Genomic DNA, 24,623 nt, shown 5'->3' with positions numbered 1-24,623 from the left:
ACAACTGAAGTATCAGATCAAATAAAGTGTGGCAAGAACATAAAACAAAGAAGTTTAACATTGTCATATATGCGAAATAAGTAAGTTTACATGCAAAATAATTCAGTGAGGAGAAAGCAGAATGCTGTCCAAAATCTTTCTCAGCCTTTTCTAAGAAAAACAGAATTTCTTAAACTAAAAAAATCATGGAAAGATAATTTTGTTTACAGCTTGTTATAAACACAATAGGGATAATACTATGTCACTATAAATTGCAGTGAGAAACAAGAGCCTATATCAGAAAGTTATAACTGAAATTCTTAGTTATTGTTTATCTTAAACCCCACATTTTCAGGCACTATTTTCAAGCCATATTTAATAACAGGAACAAACAACAAATCTCAATTCCAGCATCCCATTATTTCAAGATCCCCCTGAAGCTAGGTCTTTAACAAAGCCCCAAGGGGAACAAGTACAGCACGCAAGCAAGCGTTTTTATCATTAGCACATAAAAGATTAAGATGCTAAGACTTAAGGAAGTTTCTCAACAGATAAATCACAATCCCAGCTTAACCGAAATAAAATCAGTTCACTATTATACCTCTTCTCATTAGCTTCCACTGCATCTCTGGATCTTTGCTTTGCAAACAGCTTAGCCATTCTTTTGGCTTTATTTTTTTGTCTACTGCTCATACCAGCTCGAAATTCTGAGTCAATTAACTCAGCAGCCTGAAGAGTCTGAAAGAGAAGTCATTCATTATAAATTCTTCTTACACTTAAAAGTCCTGAAAAATTCCCAAACCCACATTGGTCTCAGATTCCCCAACCCTTCATCATTTGAAACTCAAGAGCAGCAGTGTGACATCAAACACCAACATGCAACCACGGGGCATAAGAATTCAGGAAGCTAAAGCATACCATATTAGACATTGATACTTAAAATATTATAACTGCAGAAGCAAAACTTTACTGTACTTGGCAGTGTTAGGTTTATGGTTGGACTCTATGATCTTAGAGGCCTTTTCTAACCTAAATGCCTCTATTATTCTATGAAATAAAGCAAATCCATTTTATTATTCCTTGCAGTCAAACAGCCCAAGGTTTTACCTACAGGTTGTTTGTTTACTAGTGAAACTGAAGAAGGCGAATAGTCCAGATCTTCATCATTGAACAGATCTTCAGTATTCATCCCAATTGCAGCACCCATGTCTAAGCCAAGTTTCTTTTGTAACAGTTTCCTCTGTCGTGCAATCCTCTCCTTAGGATCAATTTCACCTTAAAAAAAGGGAAAATGTGTGAGACTTCCAACCAGATGTATTATTGAAGATTTATTTGCTCATTGGAATAATAAGAAAACAAAGAGTTACAGAACTCAATCATATTTGGCTAAGACATCTAAACAATCTTTCAAATGAAATCACAATCATTCCTAGGAAAACCTTTCCTGCTGCTGATGCCATACTAGTGTCTAGCAAGGCTCATTTAGGAAGTTAACAGAAGTGACCTCAAGAATGTAGTGAAGCTTCAACACTAATTACTGAACAGCTAGACTTTGAAAGCACCCACATTTACACTAAAAATTAGGTTATTTTTACTGCCGTAGTAGAATAAAACCTCCAAGTAAACAAAAACTTGTAGCCTATAGAGCCATCAGACTTCATTCTCTTTTTACACGTGTGGTATGGAAACCAGAACAACTTTTTCTTGTCAAATATCTGCACATAAGCTAGTAAGTGGGTGACCAATATTAGCAGAATTTTAAGGCATACACCACATTAAGTAGTAATTAGTAATTCTATCTACACCAATAAACTTTTTTCTTAAAATTGCATTTAACAGACAAGCAGAGAAACACAACCTACATTCTCTAAAAAATATTTCCTTTTCACAAGTTCATCTTTGGAATAAGTGTCAAAGATTACTCAACTTGCTTTACATCCATTCACACTGGCTACTCACTTGAAAGGGAAAGCAGCTACAAAATGCAGAAAACAGCCTTTGTACAGTTTCCCACCAGTTAAAATAGCAGCAACTAATGCTATTTGCCTTTATATAATATAATTTTTTTTTCATTAATAAAATGTATGCACTGTCATATGACCTTGGGATAAATACCAGATTTCTATCAACTAGTATCCTATTCCACCTATTTGATTTCTGAACAAGTAGGGTTTCATTAGAAGAGATGAAACTTGTATAACACCCTATTAACCTACCATAAAAGGTGGCAAGCGATAGCACAGCAGTGAGGCTTAACAGACAGGATTGTGCTTAAGTGTCAACAGCCATAGGTTCTATTCCTTCCTGAGCTAGTGATCTTCTGTGTACACTGCACAGCAAGCATCACAAGCAGGGAACAAGCGAATCAAGGCTATGCAGTCAGAGCATATTCTTATCTATAGCATGATTTCACTTGTTGCAGAAACTGGAAAATGGACTGAATTACAGTAGGGGAGTACAGCAACAGCAAAAATCCCACCTTGGATTACGATAATTTAATGCCAATACACTGATATAAACCAACTCAGCTAAACAGTTGCAGAAAGGTATCAGACAAGTGACTGAAAACAAGATATCACACAAGCACTGATATTTGACTTTCCAGCTTAAGTTTTATCACAGTATTTTTCAGGCAATGTAATATTTGAAACCTTCAAGCTTTTAAATAAGCCTACTACTCTATTTGGGAGCACAGTTTTAATGAAGACCAAGTGGTGATAGTTCCTGCACTTCTTAAAAGAGTGTACTGAAACTCTACAGAAGTCTTTAATACTCTTTCAGGTTTCCACTCTCCTCTTTCTCCTGCACACAAACTAATTCTGATATAAGAAAAACTATACACACTCCTAAAAAATTAAATCATTCAACTTGAGAAAGCTAATACAAACCAAAATTTCCTAGCATTCTGAGAAACCACGGATGCCACAACAAACTTTTTGAAATCCGTCTGCAAGTTAAATTTAAAGATATACCTGATTTATCATCTTGGACTTCAAATTCTGCGCCAGCAGATCCAAGAAGAGACGCACCATGTTTCAACAACCGACATATATCAAATCTGTCAAAACGCAACCGATCTGTTGAAGGTGAATCTTCCATAGGACTTTCTGAGCCTGGTTCTAGATATGACATTGAAAACAATATTAAGGACAAGGTGATTAAATTTTTGTTCAAAGTTCCGGCAGAAGATTAAGCAAAAGAGCAGGAAAGAAATAATTTATCTCCTCCAAAGAAGTATCAGGCACACAACATTTTGATTCAGAAAGCGTAAAGCATCTATTTCACAAAGATCAAGAAAGCTCACTTAACACACTTAATTGAATATATTAAAAAAATTGGTTTTCCCTTGATAACTGTAGCTTTTTAAAATGTTGGACAATGACATAGCACTGTGTCTTCTCTGTCATTGGATCAGATAGCTCAAATAAGTATCACGCTAACATTGTATCTATCATATGATCAACAGCCAAGCGTTTCTGCTATGGAAGCTGGAGTGTAGTCTTAGCAGGTACAGAAGAAAATCAGCTGCTAAGGACTGCTGAAGTCTAGTTATCAGCTCTTCTCAAATGCAGGTACAGTGCAGTCCAATACTGACACAGAAAAGTAACAGAGGATGCAGAGAAGGCAGTTAGTGAATACCTTTTTTGCTTCGGTCTTTACTCCAAAGACCAGCTCTTGTGAATCCTAGACCCTGGATATAAGAGAGAAAGCCTGGAGGTAGGATGACTCTTCCCTGGTCACTGAGGACTGGGTTAGAGATCAGTTAAGTAAATTGAATACAAACAGATTAATGGGCCCTGATGGGACACAACCATGAGTGCTGGGATGTTGTTGCTCTACCACGCTCCATCATTTTCAAAAGATCATGGCAAACAGAAGAGGTGCCTGAGGACTGGAACAAAGCCAAAGCCACTCCAGTATCCAAAAAGGGTGAGAAGAATGATCCAGGAAACTACAGACCAGTCAGCCTCACCTCCATCCCTGGAACAACAATGGAGCAGCTCATTCCAGAGGTCATCTCTAAGCACATGGAAGAGCAGACGTTTGAGGAGTAGCCATCATGGATTTACCAAAGGGAAACCATATTTGATTAATCTGATAGCCTTCTATGATATTGTGACTGAAGCAGAAGATCAGTGGATGTAGGATACCTTGACCTTAACAAGGCTTTTGACACCATCTCTCATAACATCCTCATAACAAGCTCAGGAAGTGTGGGTAGAAGAGTGGACAGTGAGATGGATTGAGAACTGGCTAGACAGAGTCGACAGGACAGTGATCAATGATGCGGAGTCCAGCTGGAGACCTGTAACTAGTGGAGTCCCCCAGGAATCAGTGCTGGGTCCAGGCCTGCTCAACATCTTCAACAACCTGGATGAGGGGATAGAGTGTATCCTCAGCAAGCTTGCTAATGATACAAAACTGGGAGGATTGGCTGATACACCAGGAGGCTGTGCAACCATTCAACAAGACCTGGACAGACTGGAGAGCTGGGCAAAGGGGAACATAATGAGAGTCAAGTGTAGAGTCATGCACCTGGGAAGGAACAAGAACATGCACCAGTACAGGTTAGGAGCTGACCTGCTAGAAAGCAGCTCTGTGGAGAAGGACTTTGGCATCCTAGTGGACAATAAGCTATCCATGGGACAGCAATGGGCCCTTGTAGCAAAGGCAGCCAATGGTATCCTGAAGTGCATTAAGAGTGTGTCCAGCAGGTCGAGACAGGTTATCTTCCCCCTCTACTCTGTCCTAGCGAGACCACACCTGGAGTACTGCGCCCAGTTCTGGGCTCCCCAGTTCAAGAGGGAGAGGGATTTACTTGAGTGTCCAACAGAGGGCTATGAGGATGATTAAGGGACTGGAAGACCTGTCTTATGAGGAAAGGCTGAGAGACCTCTGGCTGTTTTGTCTAGAGAAAACAGAGAGGGGATCTTATTAATGTATATAAATATCTGAAACATGGATCTCAAGGAGGGGCCAATCTCTTTTTAGTGGTGCACTGTGATAGGACAAGGGGCAATGGATGCAAACTAGAGCACAAGAAGTTCCACCTCAACATAAGGAAAATCCTCTTTACTGTAAGGGTGACATAGCACTGGAACAGGCTGCCCAGAGAGGTTGTGGAGTCTCTTTTTCTGGAGGCTTTCAAGTCCTGTCTGAATGTGCTTCTGTATGACCTGCCCTAGATTCTGTGGTCCTGCTCTGGCAGGGAGGGTTGGACTCTACAATCTCCAGAGGTCACTTCCAACCCCTAACATTCTGTGATTCTGACAAGGCATCTTATTTCCTGGCTATAAATTCACCTCCAAAAGTATTCACTCCCCCTCAACACTCCAAGATGTGTTTTGTGGCTCCTAGTCACATCAAGTTTAGTATCCCAAAAGATTGTTCATTCCTACACAATTCACGACACTCACATCCTGAATTACAGCCAGCAGTATAAATACAATTGTTGCCTACAAGAAATACAGCATTTAGTTTGGTGTGTTTAATCCCACATTCACACTTATTTATGAAAGCTTTTTCATTTACAGTAGAATGAGTCTAAGTGCTTACAAAACACTATAAAATAAACACCACCTACATTTCTTCAGACCCGAAGAAAAAGTTAACATTTCATTAAACATATGCAAGAAGATAAGTGATTTATAGCAAACCTAGGAACTTAAATGTGACCACTGTAAAACACGTGTTTGACTACTACATCAAAAAAAGTCACGGCAGATAAGCAAGAACTGGACAATGCATGTAACCCATGCCATTTCACCTCCCTCAGAAAGGTGCTTTGAGCAAAGGAACAGAGAAGAAAGAAGGTCTGCAAATGATAATGACGAAGTTGATTGGTTAAAACTTTTGCCATTTTATTAGTTATTACTTTTTTTATAAAAGTAAAGCTTTTTAAGGGTATAGAGCACAAGAAAGGGATTTTTAGAAGAAACAAAGGTCAGACATTGTTTTAATTGATTCTGAACACCTAAAGCCAAAGAGGTTTACTACAGTCTAAGCACATTGAAAAATCTATGCTCATAAAAAAACAGAATGACATAGTTGCCTTGAAAAGTGTTATATCACTATCAGTTTGCATCAGATAAACAATTCTGTATCATTCATTTAAGAAGCACCTTGTTTTGCTCTTGGTGTTGGATTCCACTCAGGTACGTTTTTCACTATTGCTTCAACAGCCTGGCCAGCTGCAATACGAGTATCCCAATTGGTACTTCTTAAATACACTAACACCTTTAAGGAGAGATTAAAAAAATAAATATTTGCTTAAAATGTACTTTCAGAAAATCCATCAGCTGTTATACACCATTAAACACATTTTTAATGCTAGGGATTAAAGCAATATTCAAAACAACAAGAACAATGGACAAGAAAAATTAAAGAAATGTGAGCAGCCTTCTCTATATTGCTTACTGCTTAGCAGAACTCTCACTGCAGCTCAACATAAAGAATTCATAAGACATACTTAGTCCCATCAGTCAAACTCAACCTTAATTTCTGCCAGGTACTAAAGGCTCGAGACTTTCGGCTTTTTGCTTTCTAAAACAAAGTGTTCAAAAGAGATTAACAGATCTTAAAACTTTGAAGTCATTTAACCCAAGCAGAGAGACAATATGGGTCAACTGAGGCAAGATATGCCCTTCTAAAATAATTTACCACTATGTCTCAAACCTGGAAAAACTGTTTCTTTCTCTGAAAGCAGTTTGATATTCATGATTCCTTGGTTGCTCTGTTGATACTATCAATTGCGGTGAGGGCAACCATTCAATAAGAGCAGAACTGAGGTCACTCAGCCATCTACAGCTGTCAGATACAAACTATTTTTGGTGTTCTTATTGGACTTGGCCAGATTGAAGTCTCAAACTAATAGAAATCACTTCCCATTTTCCGGTCCTTTTAAAGACATGCAGTCTTCTATATTTTTAATGCTGTATCACATCAGTAACAATCTCTAAAGGCAGGAGCAGAATTTTTTTGTAAGACAGGAGAGCTCTTTTTAGAAGAGCTGAACTTAGAGCAAACATTCAGCATCAATACTGAATGCAAAGTGAAGCCTAACTTTTGTAACCATTTCAGAGGCTGAGAAAACAGCAAATTTAACAGAAACAGTCTCCTTATTTTCTTCAGACTACTGTTTCCATAGAACACAAGACTACTATGCTTTGTCTTCTTCCCACAGAACCAAAACCTCTTTAAAGCCCTGAAAACAAGCTGGGGGGGGGGGCAGGGGGAGCGGGGAAGATGCTTACTTTAGACAAGAGGTTATTCAGTTCATGAGGATGCAGTTTCACTACTTCCCCAAGTTGCTGTGCAGCTGCTTTTCTCGTTACTGGTGTTGTACCAGTGTCCAGTAAAATAAAGAGACGATCGAGCCTAGACAGGATTGACAAAATATGAAAATGTTATGCTATACATAGTCCAGCTGCCCATTTCTATTTATATTCCCCCACATTTTTCAGTTTATCTAATGCACAGAAATGTTTGCCTAAAGACTGTCAATTGACAAGGTGACAAATGTATGTTTTCCTAGTAAGCATACTTGTCATAAAAGCACATTTAATTTAGTAAGCAAAACCTTAGATAAATTATAAATATTAGTTTTTAAAAATGTGCAATTAGAAGAGAAAATTAAATCCAGAATCTGTCCATGTAGTGCAAAAGTGTCACTTCTAAACTTAATAAATATTAAGTTTATAAATATACTCCTCCAAATATTACAATGAGGCTAGAATTTTCACAGCAGTGCAGCTCACCTACATCAGCCTAACAAAATAAGCAGATACCCTGAACAGCTCTTCCTCAAACAAATACCCTAAATTTGAACAACTACAGGAAAAAAACAGGCAAAACATTTCTCCTTCTGTTGCTACTAAATTACATTTCATCCAAATAGCCTTTTAACAATAGCTCCAATCACTTAAATATAAAAAAACCCCACCTCTTTTCAATATCACTGGATTGTATTTTCTTTGACATGCTTAAACCACTTACTCCTGAGAATATCCTATAACGTATCACAATGCAGTACAAACAACAGTGTTACAGAGCCAAGGCAGTAATGTTACAGAAATACAGTTTCAAAATGCAAATGCTTCAACAGCTGGGGATACTACAGTAAATACCCATTAGACAAAAACAGTTTTCAAACTGGAAGTATTTCAAATAATTCTAGTATTTTAGCCACACTTCTGATATTTACCAGCTTTGACATAATTATCTTCCTACTACTAAAATAGGCAATGCCATTTCAATTCCTGTAGATAAAACTACCACTTCCATTGCTATGTTTTATTGGTTAGTAAATAGTTTTAAAGTTACATAAAACCAAAAATGCAAATATATTTAACCTAGCAGTTTTGTGTTATAAGACAGACAAGGAGGAAAGCAAAAGCTTAATAGATCCAACTCTCCTATATCAATGATTATGGACTAGAAGGAAGAACATACTACATATTTAGTTATTTACCAGTATTTTTTTCCTTTGTGTATTTTACAGTAATAATCCAACCTGATTTGCTGCACTCAGTATTCGGTACAAAATATCCTGGCTTGCAGAGCAACCACAGCTTGAACTAACATGCTTGTTCTCTCATTCTTAAACTCGCCCCTTTCAGGCTTCATTCCTTCTAAAGCTTCAGTGTTCCATACTCAGTAATTCTGCTACTTAGCACCACCCATACTTCTAACTATGTCAAGGCTTAACACTGGGCCAGCAATTAATTGACTGACAGACATTCTCTATTAACCCCACTCCCTTCCCAGAAAGGGAGAAAGAATAAGGGAGATTTACAGGTTGGAAAATAAGCCACACAGCTTTAATGAAACAATAACTATGAAAAAAATGAATTCTGTACAAGTGTATACTAAACCAAAATTACACACCCCCTGCAATAATGCTCATGTTCCCACTGAGGCTGCAGGGCAGGCCCTGGGAAAGTCCTGCAATGGACTCCTGGACTCACAGGCTGATATGAACCAGATTAAGGAATGTGTAGATCAGGATAAAAGGCAGAAGAACAGATGAAGTCCTCCCAGGACACCAGCTGTGGCTGAAGAGCACTTGACCATTGTGATCCTTCCAGTGCCTGAAAGGGGCTTACAGGAAACCTGGGGAGGGACTTTTTACAAGGGCTTGTAGTGAGAGGACAAGAGGTAATGGATCAAAACTGGAAAAGGGGAGATTTAGGATGGACGTAAGGGATTCTTTAGTGTGAGTGTGGCGAGACACTGGAATAGGTTGCCCAGGGACATAGTGGAAGCCCCATCCCTGGAAGTGTTCAAGGCCAGGCTGCATGAGGCCCTGAGCAACCTGATCCAGTGGGAGGTGTCCCTGCCCACACAGGGGGGTTGGAACTAGATGATCTTTAAGGTCCCTTCCAACTCAAAACACTGTATGATCCCTCAGATTTTTACTGAGTATGACATGTATGGGATGAAATACTGCATTTGGTCAATTTTGAGTCACCTGTCTGGTCCATTTCTCCTCATAGGAGGGTAACAGGTGTTATCCCTTTTCCTCCCTTTGGTTTCCAGCACACAAGATTAGCAGAACCAAGCAGTGACCTTGGTTCTGCATACCATTCTCCAGCAATATCTATAAACAGTGTTACCAGTTCTAGCAGCAGACATGGACTGAAAAACATGTTAATTTCAGAAAGTGCATTTACTTAGAAAGACTTAACTGAAAAGTCAAATAACTGAAAATTGGTTGTGTCTTGGCTCAAACCAGGGCATAATAAAGTATCTTTTTTTTCATCTCCAAAGTCAAGCAGAATATGAAATTTAGACCACTTCCTCAGCTAGAACTCTTCATGTGTCAAAACAGGAGGAAACCACTATGATGGCCTACCCTCAAAAACCCCTAAAGTTTAGTTGCAATTTTAGTTACAGCACTGGGTATCCACTAAACCCCACAATTTTTTGAAGTTGTATTACCCCAAAAAATAAATGTATTTGTTTGTTGGGTTTTTTTAACCTGCTATATGCTTGGTTTGCAATTTGTGATTTTATGTTATAATATGCTTAACTTAACACACACATGCAAAAGAAACCAAAACCTCTATTATCTCACATCACTATAGGGCAGTTTCAGTGTTCAATACCAGCAAAATAAATGGAAACAGGATTAACAAATACAGATAACAATGTCTGACTAACAGTACTGCTGGTCATGCTAATCGTTCTTCCTTTCCCATCAGACTTCCTTGTTGACCAATACCCAAACAGTTAATATTTTGGAGGTACTAAAATTGTTAAGTTTTAGCATTGCTACAGCGGAGTATGGCAGAGCCTGAATTCTATTGTAACTGGAAGGGTAGCACTGAGAAAGTCTCTGATCAGCAGCACTATTTTATTTTATTTAAGTTTTCATTCTTAATTGGTTTAGAACTGAAACTAATTTTGAGGACCTGCAATTTGGAAAGAAATTTCCTAAGTTCTGACAGGGTTTTCATTCTCAGAACAAGCTAACAGTACCTAAACTAGTTCTTAAAGCCAAAGAGAACTAAGTTTTCTAACAGCATGTGTTCTCTGCCTCTCATGCTAGACAGTACTGCAAGGAGAGCACTGTGAGGCTTACATCATTCACAAATGTAACACAAGTCCAAATCAGTGTGGTAGACTGAAATGCTCCACAAGGTAGACATATTTTTAAATTATTTTATTGAAGAATTCAACAGAGGCTGTCAGAAAGTTTTTCTAAGCATATGGAAGACACAAGCAGAAGAAAAATGGAGCCTACCTACAAGAAGAAAAAAATGTTAAGAAAACGAGATATTTATGGATTGTTATGAAAACTCCAAATAACAAATGAAATCTATCCCTAAAACTGCTACTCCTGCACATTAACTGGTGTAATTGGTGCTTAAAATTATGAAGCCCTTAACTTTTAGCTCATAAGCAATTGTTTAGATAATTTTTTACTGTCAATTTCCAATCCTGAGTCAACTACATCTCACTGATAGGAAAGCAACCATACAACACCTCAATGTGAACTAATGCCATATGTGCTAATTACAAAGCACTAACTTGTTCAAAGAGGTAGATACTTTTTTCCTCTTGAGAAATTTGAGATTTTTCTAACCCCAGCTGAAGTGTATCAGCAAGACAATACTTAGAGTAGCAATTCAAAGTTCTTATGAAGAGCATAAAATTTTTTTTTCTTCTAAGAAATACCACATGAGCTTCTGCACTAACTCAGAGTTCAGTCAAAATGTTTCTGACACAAAGACATCCATTCAGGTGCTTAAGAACACCTAACAAAACCCCAATAGTTATTTTTTAGAGAAAGATTGCAGGCAAGAAGAATTCTCACTGTAAACAATTTAATCTGCACTGCTATTAATCAGAACAGCAAGGTTGGCTGTCATAAGGGGGAACATCATCTCTCTAATCAACACAACTATGCAGAATGATTAGGAATAGGCTTAGTTCACTTAGCTAAAGGAGATTTTGTGAATAAAAGTACACAAACTACTATTGACTTCCACTCACTCAATATAACAAGCCTTTTGTTCTTCCAGTGCATCATCACAGCAAAGACAATTTTAAAAAAATGACAACACAAGAGCAAGTACTTTCAAGAGAGCCATCACAACTAACTCAGCGGCACTCTCTAGATAGCATGGTAATTCCATGTTCTAATCATTGCTTTCCAATCAGTTTTGCCACATATTCAACACTAAACTAACTTAGACATGACTGTACCCAGACACAGTAGACAAATATTACAACAAAATACCTATTCTATTCTTCATACTAATCTGTCTTCAAACAGAGCGCAGATATCCATTTGAAGGAACAGTTTAATACTTAAAGTGAATCTTACTGCACTCTTGTGGAAAACTGGATGATGTGGATTTGAAACCCTTTCAGCTATAGAGGCATTTGAAAACTAGCAGCAGGCATAGTTAATGGCCAGGTCAAAATGCAGAGGTTATCAACAGTATGTCCAAAATGCTTCCAAAACATGACACATGCAGCTGAACAATATAAAGATCCTGATATGTGTAAGCATTCTGACTGGACTGGTTTCAGCAGGACTTTAGATGGAGAAACTTGCAATTTGTTGATTTCAATGAGTTGAGGCTTCAAAGGGACAGCGAACTCATCATTGCTAACAGCCAAGCAATCTACTTGGACTCTGCATCTCTTGTGTGCACCAGTCAGTTTAACTGGCTAGGGTGAAGTCTCTGACAGTAACAGCCAGCTGGTTCAGCACAGCTCATAAGTATCCTAGCATATCATACAACCCATTCAAACTGTGGAACTGTACAAAAACCCCTTAGTGACACAGTCCCTGGAATACTCTAATATCAAACTCTGCCTAGAGCTCTTTGGAAAATTGCTAGCTGACACCCACCAGAAGGCAACTCTTAGAGGAGTTTTGAGTATACAGTATATTTCAATACCCAGCAGCTTCCTCCCAGACACCATTTCTTAGTACAGAAATAGCTCAGAAACCTAGAAAACATCACTACATTAAAATTTAGACTGGGGTCTAAACCCCTGGTTTCACACAGGTTCACACTCACTGTGAAATTCAATCTAAGTTCTAATGGAGATGCCTTAACTTTTCTTGTTGACCTGATAATTATTTGTTCAGGGTGCTGTTTAATGATTTGGTCAGCTTGGCTGGCTTCACAGCTTGAGCCTCTGCTAAAGCACATATATAAACTACTAAATAATCAAGTAAACAACTTTCCAATATACAATGAGCAAGAAAATCAGAATTCAGAACAAAAAAAATATGATGACAAAGAACAGATTGCGATTTTACTTCTCATAGGTGGGAGATTGTGGAGTAAAGAGTTATGAAGGTGGGGCTGAAGACAGAAATCTCCTTGTTTCCTACAGAGGAGTGTAACAGACACCCAGGATGAAACAAAAACTCCATCACCACACCGGTCACAGTACTATATACTGCAGAATGCCAAAATTAATATAATTAATTCCATACAGAACATATATTTCATAAAATATATGATGCATAGCATTAGGCTGTATAAGTTTTATTTGTAAATTATATAAGTACCTACATCCAACAATGTAACCCAAATACCTGCGGCCAAGAAAAACTGAGTAAGAACAGGAAAGTAACACAGCTGTAACAAATGTTACAGGGAATGCCTTGGTGAGAATTCCAGTTCTAGCTGCTGGAGCAGGTTATAACTCTATCAGAGTGCAATCCTGAGTTTCAGCTCTCAGTCTGTTAGGTGTCTGAGAAATTTTACAGCTCTATCTCATTTGGGCAGCATGCTATTTCTGCTTCCGCCCTCTCCGTGACTGCGTGGGCCCTCCCTCTCACAAACAGCAACAGGGAAGGCAGCCCACTGTTCTGGTCTTCAAGTTATCTCCATAAATGAGAAAAGAGTTACACTATTTTTACCCATTTTTGAGTCAGAACTCCTGTAATTGCATTGCTTAGAGCATCTACCTATTCTGATGGTACATGCATATGCCTTTGAGCAGTAGTGAAAACACTGCTTGTTCAGTTTAACTCTTGTTTTTCATGCAAGAGCAGCCCTGAAGTAACAGCTTCCAAAGTAGAAGTTGAACTGTCTCTTTAGATAAAGCTTCTGATAATCTCAAAAGAACATTCCTAAAAGGTACACAGAGCCCATAAAAGAGGGTTTGGATAATTTTGGTATCTTAAAGAACTTCAGTCTCTCAGTGATGCAGGTTTAATTTGACATGTTACGTGAGTAGAGATCCCAACCAGTGCAATAATTTGCTCTTGGGAAATTGCAGCCCTACACTTCAAAAGTCAAGGCAAACACACGAGGTGCACTTATTTACCAGGAGCTTTATTGTCACAACTTTCTGATAGTATTTAAAATATAAAACTAGACTCCTACTCTACGTACTACCAGTAATACACACAGCCAAAGAAATGAAGTGACTGAAAGCTCTAGAAAACAGTATTAAACTTACATGAGCCAAATAAAAAATGCCTTGCAACAGTAGTGAGCTGTTATGCTCTCCCATATTTATTTAAGGAAGTGTCTTGAAAATGCCCTGAAGAGGTTGTCTTTAAGAAGGTACTTCGAGGTGAACTTTACGATATACCAATTAAAATAGTTTATTCTTAACACATTTTACAAAATTTATGCATTTCATCACATTTTTAAAGCTTATTTCTTCTCCTTTGTACTTTGAAGGCCCTCAAAAATATGAGAAAGCCATGAACACAGCCTTGGTGTTGGAGTAATGATACACCATGTAGCTTTGAACACATTAAAGAAACTGAAAAAAAATTATCAGATATTAAAAGGGACTACCAGCACTATTCTCTATTGAAACTCAATCACCCTGCGTAATCTATAAGCACTGTCATTTTTCATAAATTGGCAGTGTTACTTTTGCATCTAAAGTACTTCAAAAAAAAAAAAAGAAAAATCACAAGTGAGCCACTCTATTTATTCACTTGGAACTATACTTTGTAGGAATGAAGCTGAGGTAAAACTTTTCACTTCCTTTTTTCCTTCTCAGCTCCACTACCAATATTTATTTTTACTTTTTTATTAGCTATGCAAACACTATACTACTTCATATATATTTTTAAGACCAGAGACTGGAGATAAAGCCTACCAAATTAGCTTGTGCATTCTCAGAAAGAACACTGACCTTCCAACCCACCTATTAGTACTTCTGGAGGATAGTGCTCGCTAGCTAGTGTTTTCAGCATAAAGCTACCAAAGAGATGAGCTACTGTGGTTTAGACAGTTGTTCTATCACCTGAACCCATCCAAGAAGGGGAACTGGGAAGAGACCCATGGCTTAAAATGAAACCAGATTTAATAGAATAATAATTATCTAATATTAACCCCAGTATTAGCAAGATATAGTTCCACTCAGCTCCAGATAGTACTTGCAACCTGTGAATGCTGAACACCCAACACTGAGCACGACAGCTCCAGTGAGAAATTGACAGTCACAGCAAGCAGAAGAGAAGGCCTCAGGCACGAGACCCTCTTGGAAAGGCAGCCATGTTAGGAAAAAAAAAACATCCCCACAAAATTACAGATTTTTAGTGACAGTGACATGTATGGTATGAAATACTTCATTTGGCCAGCCTGGGTCAGCAGTCCTGGGCTTCTTTGCTCCAAGCCCTCTGCACCTGCATAGTTCAAAACCACCCTTGACCTTGGCCACTACAGAAACCCACATACCAGAGCTGGGGATAAACAAAAACAACGCATCTTATCTCTCTTGTTCTCACAGAACTGAACTCTGCAGCCTCTCAAAAGTACAGTTTCTTTGAACAGAAAAATAATTTTATATTTCTGTCCCAGCAAAACCAGGACATGAGCATATTTGAAGCAACTATTCTGCAACATCTTTTGTTATGAGGTATCTACTATTCTGCTTTTAGGTCTGTTTTCTAGTGTATGATCACAGAAGTATTATGTAGAGGTAGATCTTCAGGTGTAACAGCCAAATCTGGTAAAACAAGCACATATAATGCAGAATAAAATATCAGAATATAATATCAGAATATCTTTTGTCAATACTTTACAAATAAGTGATAGTTATTTTTTTAATATGACCTTATTAGTAGCAAAGCTGCAAATTCTCTACCTAATTTTGATATATTTCAAAGCACTCCCTATATTTGTTTAGAACAGGCTTTAGAGAAAGGCTTTCAATTCGCCAAAGAACAGAAACTGAACTTTACTGGAAAACCCACCCCTTGATAATATACTGTTTTGAAAAAGTAAAAATACCATTCCCCCCCACCTAAAAAAAAAATAACATAAATATTTGAATATGGTTCCAATACAAAACTAACACTTATGAATTTTTTTGTTAATACCAATTTTTGGTATGCACTCAGCAAAGACTATGGCTCTTGGAGAAAGATCAAAGCAACTTCTCCCTCACTATCCACACTTCTATAGTTAGAAATCATTCAACAATGATGTATTACCCTAGTCCTTCAAAAATATAAAATGTAACTGTAACTATCTAGAGAAAGTGCAAATCTCTACAATTAAACGGAGCTAGTATAGAAGACGGAACAACCACATTCTACAGGAACAGTTATGTGGTATATAAGTGTGCAAAACTATTATTTGTAATACGTCTGAAAGGAAAGGGCTTTGGAAATTCAGTGTTCTGAAGTGAAAGGTGAAGATGAGACTTCTTTCAATTACCAAAACACTGACATTTTATTATCAGTGGTCCTATGGTCCAGCAGCTGAATGGTTCACTTGTTAAAAGCTGTACAACTTCAAAGGGATACAGACAGGTTTTACTGTACCTATTAAAAAACATGTGTGAGGCTAAATTTACACAGTATCATTTATGACAATTATAGAAACACTATAGTTCCCCAAGAATAACTAAGATGTTACAGCATTCAGAAACCTGTAATTCTTTTATCTAATTTAAATGTGGAATTGCAGCAATTCCACATCAACTCACAAGTATTACAATGCCTTCATTATAAGTTCTATCCTTATGTTCAACTTGTGTAACATTTTGATCTTAAAACTGTACTTCGAAGCAATGTAGCACATGCAACATTATTAACACAGTAACTTTTTAGTACTCCTGAAGTTGAACCTTAAAAATGGACCTTACCCTAAGCAGATTTGTTTTTCCTGTCAGTTATCAGGCCAAACAGGTGTTACCTAAATCTTTGCATAGAGTACTACTGCTTTTCACTAAAGCCATGTGATTTTACAGAAATACAGAAACACTGGTAACCAAATTTGAAACCAGTTTTTACACAACCTTAGCATGCAGCTGAAAAGCTGTATCCTGATATTCCAGTTAGCCCCCATATCACATGTACCTTAGCAGTTATTTAAGCAGACTGCCCCAGACCTAACAGAATTAGAATTCTACTCTATTTTACGTGATGGCTTACAATAGTCTTTTAATGTAACAGTAGTCTTGTTACAGCAATTCTTACTTCTTCCAGATTCTTGTGGACAGCTTTGGAAAAAATACCCAACCCTATCTATAACAGATAGATGAAAAATAAGAATAAGATAGAGGGATGCTTTGTAGAAACTACAAAGCTCAAACTAAACCACCTGCTTCTAGTAGATGTGTTGCTGCTATAAATTTTGATTAATAATGGATTCCTATTATAAATGTGCACACCTTTATTTTGCTACAGAGGAATGTAAAGTTATTTATATACAGCTCCAGAAACAAAATTTACTTTTGTTATAGAACTTCGGAAGTACAGAGATACTACCACCATGTGACCTGAAGCTAATCTATCACAAGGTTAATTTGGATTTATTATTTCCTTTTAACTATCTTGTTAGGAAGCTTAACATCCCTATTTCACACACACACGAAGATGGCAGGAACTTGTGCTCAGCATTTTTAATAAAACAGATCTATTAAGACACACCTTTGTATCTGTGAATACTTTAAACACTGGCACACCCCAGCGCACATGTGTGTAAGCAGATACTACCCAACATCTTGAGGCAGTGCCAGAACACACTAATCACTTTTCTCCATGGAAGCCTGTTTTATTTCGGTTACTTTACAACTAAGGTCTCTGAAAGGCAAAACGGTTTCTTGCCAGTTGAGACTCGGTTTCGTTATCCCACATTCCTTAGCAGTTTGACCCAAGGAAGGGCTGCCCAACAAAACGAAGGCGTTGAATTTAGGAGGAAGCCTGAAACGCCTCAGGCAGAGCCCCAGCAGCCTGAGGAAGGGAGGGGGGCTTCGCTGTGCACCAGGCACGGGAGTTACCCCAGGCCAGGAAGCAAAACCAGGCGCCGGATCACACAGCCACCTCAAACCCCGCCGAGACGGCCCATGCCGCCGACGAGCATGGAAGCCCCGACGAGGCCTCCGCAGGCTTCCAAAGCGAGGGGAGGGTGAAAACCAGACACCCCTCTTCACCCCCGCACCCCCCGCGAAGCCTGGCCATACGGAGGCCCGGGGCCTGCGGGCCGCCGCTCCCGGCCCTCCTTCCCTCACCCTTCCCAGCTCCTACTGACCTGGAGACGGCCATGGCCGCCCGGAGCTGGGCCTCGCTGAAGGAGAGCGGCGGGACAGCAGGCGGGGGGGTCGACGCCGCTCTTGCAGGAAGGCGGGCGCAAGGCCTAGCTCCGGCCTCTCGGGCGCCGCACCCGGCCTCGGCCCCGCCGGTGATCCGCGGGGAGCGGCTGAGCGCAGCGGCGGCTGGCAACGGTCAGAGCCTCGCTCCCCCCGGGGGGCCGGCAGCGGCGCGGTCGGGAGCGGTGCACAACCCTCGGAGCGCGGGTTAAAGCCTCTATTCCCCCATCGCCGGGGAGAAGCCCAATGCCTGGTTTTATATGAGCAGCCATCTTGTATTTATTCCCTTCCTCCATGATAGCCGCTTCCTGATTGGCAAGAGCGCCCGTCCGCAGCCAATGGGGAGAGCGCTTCTAAGAGGCCGGAGGGCGGGAGCTCGCAGCGCCCCGACTGAGCAGGACCGGCCGCGGAGCCTGCCGAGCCGGCTGGGGGGCGGTGCCGGCCGCGGCGGGCGTGCCATCTGCACGGGGGGGGTGCGGGGAGGCTCAACGGAGAGCGTCCCAGACCCTCAGCCCGAGGGGAGACGAGTACGCGAAGTATCTGCGTTTCCCTGCCAGTCTACTTAGCGTCGGTCCGTCTGTGCCGCCGGCATGGTGGGAGAGCGCGGCCGGGACCTCGGCGAGCCCGCGCCGCACCCCCTCTCCCAGCTGTGCCGCCCCTCTGCTCTCGCCCGGTGCGGCGGCGCGGCCGCTCGGCCCCCAGGACTACGGCTCCCGGCGTGCAGCGCGCCCGGCGCCGCGGGACGGGCCTCCCGGGCGGGCGCTTCCCCGCGTCCCGCCCTTCCGGCTGCGCCCGCCTGCCCCGCGGGGCGCTGGGTCTGGGCGCGGCGGTGCCTCGCAGCCGGTCACCGCGGGCACGCACAAGGGTTACTGAAGCGGACCAGCCTCCCGCCCACCCAGCGGGCAGCGAGGGGCCACCCCAGCCGCTCCCCGCGGCGCGGCCCAGTCACGGCGGCTCCGTAACCTGCCGCGCTCCCTTCCGCTTCGCGCCGCCTCCGGCAGGGAGGCGGTGAGGCGGGTGGCCGTTCTGCCGCCCAGGTGGGCCCCAGGCAGCCTGTAGAGCCGAACAGGGCCCCCGGCAGTCTCCTCGCCCATCTCCTGGGCTCATGGGACAGAAGAACAAGCTTTCCAAGTGCCTGCTTCAGTCAGATCCAGAGCAATGCAGATTAAGTAATTAGCCTTCGATTATTCATTCAACTTAATGATCACCATGCTTGGGGACATAAATTTAGCTGACATGTAACCTTCCACGAGATAAGTTGAATGCGCAATAAGAGATTCTTCTTTCCTGTAAGTGATGTGTTACCTTGCATAAATACACTCATTTGCATAATACTGTGTGATAGAGTTTTCCTCTGTAGCCCGTTGTGGTGCGTATTTCATACCAAACCCTGCTTCTGGCACAGATGTACAGCAAACATCCCTGATACAATTTCTGCGTCTTTTCAGCCATGAATCAGCAGCCACCCTGCCCAGCTGTGGGGTGTTACTGAAATGACCCTCAGAGGCTATTTCCAATTCTAGCACCCTGTTTCCTCTTAGGTACCTTAAAAATATTTTGTGCATTGTTTTAATAGCAGTCAAGGCAGAGTGCACATAAAGCATGCAATAAATTTGTTTCAGACAGCTCCATAGGGGTTGTCTTACCTGATATAAATAAGTGCAGGGAAAATACTGGTGGTGCGTCTCATGCACTGAATGCTTGCTGAAATTATGATAAACTGCAGTCCATTCAAAACAAGCTGAAAAAGGCAAAAATAATGATCTGTTATTTACCTCATAGCAGGCATTCTGGATTGAAACACATTTCACACCATATTTTTTTGTATTTTGATGTGAAATTTATGTAAAACACATTATTACTTAACTGTTCACCTGTATCTCCTGCTCAATCCTTTTCCTGCACCCTGTGAAAATCAGTTCTTCTTTGTCCATGCATTGTTTACCTGGTTTGTAAGTTACACCAATCCTTTCTGCACATTTGTTGTTTTCTGCCCTATTTTTCAAGCAGTACCCACACATCTCCTGATTCTTTCCACATTAAGCACAGTTCTCCTTGTGGAATCCCTCCTGATTAGATGTGACATTCCATAATCTACATGTTCTAGTCTTCTGGTTTTATTTTTTCAGTTAGTTTTTCATGTTCTTGAAGGTTTGTAGATTTACATTGCTTAGGATCACACCAGCCCCTCTGTAACTCTAAGTGTAACTTTTGATACCTCCCAGTTTGGTAAAAAATATTATTTTCATAATAGTTTGCATGTATTTTAGCAGCTTATTTGATTTCTAAATTCCCTTAGAAATCCTGTCTGGACAGAAGCTAGTCTTAGAAACTTAGCAGTTTGTTCAGACATCCCTTCTGATGGTGTCTTAATCACTATAATTATTTTGATTATCTAGGGAAAAATTGCTATGAGATAAATGCATATATTATGATCTTATGTGGGTAAATTGTGCTGGTTCTTTGCGACATGAATTTCTTAATGAGGCTTTCTGTTCTGAGGTCTACAAACTAAACAGTTATTTCACAGGCTATTTCTAACATACTTACAAAATTCATGTTTCTTTTTATATATGTAGCTTCTTCAAGTATTATTTAGCCTTCCCAGTTTGTTTGGGTTGGTTTTTATATATATATATATATATATATATATATATATTTCTCTCCATAGATTAGTCTCCTTTGTCTCCTTTTTACAGATTTCTGATGGATTTTTTTAATAATGTCTTGGGTTTTTTGCTAATTTACACTTTTGATTGCTATTCTGCTTTTTTTTGTTTTTATTTCAAGGTGTATTCATTTTTTAGCATCTAAGCGTCACTAGTTTCCATGCCAACTCTCACGCTTTTAGTTGTCTCATTTTTACTCCACGCAAGTTTTTTACTAAGTGCATAACCTTGAAAGCCTCCTTTAAAAATGGCAACTTGGACACGGTCTTCATTTTAAGTTCTTCACCATAAGTGATGGTGGCTGGAGGCAGGAAGTTGACTGATAGCCCATGTAGTCCAAAAGGCACCTCAGAGGTACTGATGAAAAACTGTATTCTGAGGGACAAACCAAGGCGAAGTCACTGCCACCCATAATACTGATTAGCAACATTTGAGCAAAGAGTTTGATGGGCTCTAATTTCTCAACATCAAACCAAATCATAATGACAATCAGTTAGTGAAAACCACCAGCATCCAAAAGGTTCAGAACATCACCAGAGCTGTATAATTATCTCGTTAGATTTCATTACCTCTGATCATATTTAGCATTGTACGTTCAGGTCCATTTTCCTGAATGAGAGGCTTCTAATATGACAAATAGAGAAAACCTGCGATTCTCTTTTGTCATCTTCTGTTCCCAAGGACTTTATCTCATGAGATAGCATGGACTCGTTCAGAAGTGGTGCTCCTTGCCTATTTCCCTTATCTCTATTATAAACATATTCTGTACAACTGATCAACCTTGTTGTACAAGGTTATACAACAACCTTGCTTTTGTTAACCATGGTTTGTAATTTCTGCAGCATTTAGTACCATGATCTCAAACTTCTCTTTTTCTACCTCAGCTTTACTTTTTCTCTTTTTTATAACAGGGAATGATTTAATTTACTGATATTTTTGGGGCACATTTATGTATAAGAACTGGAAGTTCTTAAGTTTTGTCTACCTGTTATCCACATCTCTGATTTAAATAAATATTTTATAGTTAGGGTACTTTCTTGTTCCTGCGACATGTTTTTTAGGAAATGGTAAAATCTATCAATTTCATACACTTGTTCTTTTGTCCAAAATAACTTTTATGTTTAAATTTAAATCCTCCCTCTTACTACTTCTCTCTGCAGGGCATTATTAATAACTACACCACTTCCTATGTGAAGAAAGTTCCTAAAGTATATATACATTCACTAAATCTAGTTTATGACCTTTGAAGTATTAGAAGATTAACAATAATAACTTACATGGACAATTATATTTTTATGCCTGATCTCTCACTGACGCTTAGGAGAGCAGAGATCTCCATTTATTTACAGAAATTTATATATATGTTTATAATGTGCATATACATATGCTTGTACATAGATATGAATACATATATAAAATTAATTTTTCATGTTCAGAAAGACTGAAAGGGAGAAAAGCCCCTCTCAGTTATCTAATTGGGTTTTTTTGGTTCAAGGTAACAGGAAAAAATGAGCCAGTTAGAGACAAAGAGAAATGGAAATAATGGTCAGACTCTTCCCATAAATCTGCAGGTCTTTCTACATAGACCCATGGAAAAAAAAAACATTAAAATAACATAAGGGAAATTAGTAAAGATCTTTTATTAAGTTCTTCAATTATTTAAGCTTGTGTGGCTCTAAGTTTTCTTATTTGATTTCAGTAGTCAGATTCTTCTTTTTTCATGAGCCAAAGCAAAAGGGACATTAGCCTGTGCAGTGAAAAAAACCCCAAACCTGCATGTAATTCCAGTGTGCACAAACTGAATACAAAGAGCATAAATAGAAAAGCACCTCTGTCATCAGGGACATAAGAATTCAGAAACACACTATAATGCTGAATAAACAGGGACAGAGGTTTCACATCTAGTCCAGCTCTTTCCATAAGCTGTTGCTTTTCAGAGATAGAAAAGAAGGCTAATCTGTGGCCATCATCACAAATTCTGCTACTGTTAATGAGTTTAAAATAAATTTAAAAACAAATCGGGTGCATTTCTCCTTTGCCCTCTCTATATTTTATGTTAAGTCGTACAGAAAACAGTATTTTTCTTTTAATTTGCAAGCAGTGTTTCTCAGTGTATTTTAGGACTATTGAAGATTTCTGGTGTGTAACTTGAATTTACCATTCACCATATACCAGAATTACTATGAAATAGATCCTACCTGATGTAGATCCTAGGATATTGTGGTCCCATTTTTAATCTGGGGTGTGAAGACAAGGATGAGTCGGCTGTAGCATCCACTTTGTAATACCAGTTTATACTTTCTTCTATTTATTATGTGCATTCCCTAACATCTTAATACAGCCCAAAGATGGATTGAATGTGATTAACAGACATAAACAATAGCTTGTACTCTTTTATTTTCTCCCTAAAGGGTTAATTTTGCTGTGTAGACTGTTGTTTGATAGTGTAACTTGCAAAGTAAAAACTTCTGTTTATGTTAAAGAGGTTCTTTGAAAAAGGGCATGAGGACCATCCCCATCTGTGTCAACTTCTAAGTTTATCTTGGGGGCTCTTTCATCTTTCTTTGTAAACTGAATGTTCCTCATAAAGGAAGAAAGTGCCTTCTGCTTTCAGTATGACTCTGCATTGACTTGCTTGTCACAGAGGCAGTTACTTCAGATTTGTTTGTTGCGCTTTTAACTCATTAATAACTCTAAGTTTTGTGTGATGGGTATAATAAGAGCAACATTATAGTGTGCTTTGATACTGACCTGAAAGTGTGCAAGAAGACAGATGTGTATTTGGAAGAAACAAATTGGATTACCAGATTCCTCAAATTGTGGGACTCCTGATATCCAGTAAAAAACCTAGCTTGTTTTCAATGTGCAAAGCAGATTTGTGGAGTAGTTTCTTACTTGATTCTCTGAAATTGTTATTGAATTCTGGAGGGAATATCTTCTGGATATTATAATAGACATAGGCTAAATTTAAAGCTTAAAGGAAAGCCTTAATTAGTTTTAAGCTCTCACGTGACTTTATTGCAAGATTAGAGGTCTGAGTGCACCTGTATTTTTTTGATAACTGTTATTTACATCAGCATGGTGCTCACACAGAGCCACAACACAGCTTAGAAGACCCAGATAAGAAGTTGCCAGGAACTCCTCCTCCAGCATGTGCTCTCTTTTTATACCCAGTAATCTTCCACCATCTTTTTACACATGCATCTTTTGCACATTTCTTCCCTCAGACCGATAACTCTCTCCCTGACACTTTAATTTTCATTTTCTCTCCTCTTTTTTTCTCTTTTAAAATATTTTTTCCCTGTCCTTCCCTCCATCCCCAGTGCCTCCCTTCATCAACCTCCTCCCCCCATAGTCTTCTCCCCTCAGGAGGACAGAACCAAGTTGCTTCCTCACCTGGTTCCTTTTTGTCATCCATATTTTTCTGACTCCCCACAAGAAGAAGAAAGAGATCTGCAGCTTTGGTAGTAGCTGTACATTGGAACCAGTAAAGGACAGTCCACTGACAACTGGAGCAAGTAAAAGTCAGCCTGGAGAGGAAGCAAACAGTAGTGCTTGATAACAGCATGGAAGCTACTGCTTTTTGTTTGCACACATTTTAAGTAAACTGTTCACAGCAACCAGGGATTCCTATCTCCTTGCTGAACCCCAGATGGGGAATACATTCCATCTTTCCCCAGCACTGAGCAGATTCTAAGCCACAAATGGTGTTTAGGTGTTTGCATTTCTGGTTGCCTCATGTGAGACAAGAGTAGGAGTTGATACTCAGAAGCTAGTGCTCAGGTCATTTAACTGCTGGTCCTGGCACACCAGTTGTAGCAGTGCACTCCAAATTTAAATTGCAACACATCACTGACCACTTTTGCATATGAAAAAAAGCCTGCAGCTTGCTAGCTGTTAGTTTAGATGTAAACTGGAAAAGATTTTAATTGTTCTTGGGGC

At 39.6% G+C, this 24,623-nt stretch overlaps 1 protein-coding gene across 2 annotated transcripts in view; it reads right to left on the bottom strand.

Annotated features, from left to right (window-relative positions):
• Positions 1 to 18,327, bottom strand: part of BTAF1 (B-TFIID TATA-box binding protein associated factor 1) — a 46,701-nt gene extending 28,374 nt beyond the window's left edge. For both annotated transcript variants that reach the window (XM_051620014.1, XM_051620015.1), the window contains exons 1-6: positions 17,955 to 18,327; positions 7,233 to 7,356; positions 6,102 to 6,216; positions 2,952 to 3,098; positions 1,091 to 1,254; positions 581 to 717 (exon numbers count right to left, since the gene is read on the bottom strand). In XM_051620014.1, the coding sequence (XP_051475974.1) occupies positions 581 to 717; positions 1,091 to 1,254; positions 2,952 to 3,098; positions 6,102 to 6,216; positions 7,233 to 7,356; positions 17,955 to 17,968 (701 nt within the window). In that variant the 5' untranslated portion in view covers positions 17,969 to 18,327. The remainder of the gene's footprint in view (positions 1 to 580; positions 718 to 1,090; positions 1,255 to 2,951; positions 3,099 to 6,101; positions 6,217 to 7,232; positions 7,357 to 17,954) is intronic.
• Positions 18,328 to 24,623: the final 6,296 nt, after the last annotated feature.

This window comes from Apus apus, chromosome 4 (assembly GCF_020740795.1).
Source record: "Apus apus isolate bApuApu2 chromosome 4, bApuApu2.pri.cur, whole genome shotgun sequence".
NCBI classification, from domain to species: Eukaryota; Metazoa; Chordata; class Aves; order Apodiformes; family Apodidae; genus Apus; species Apus apus.
Note: the sequence above shows the minus strand (reverse complement) of the source record. Positions and strands in the feature narration are given on the sequence as shown.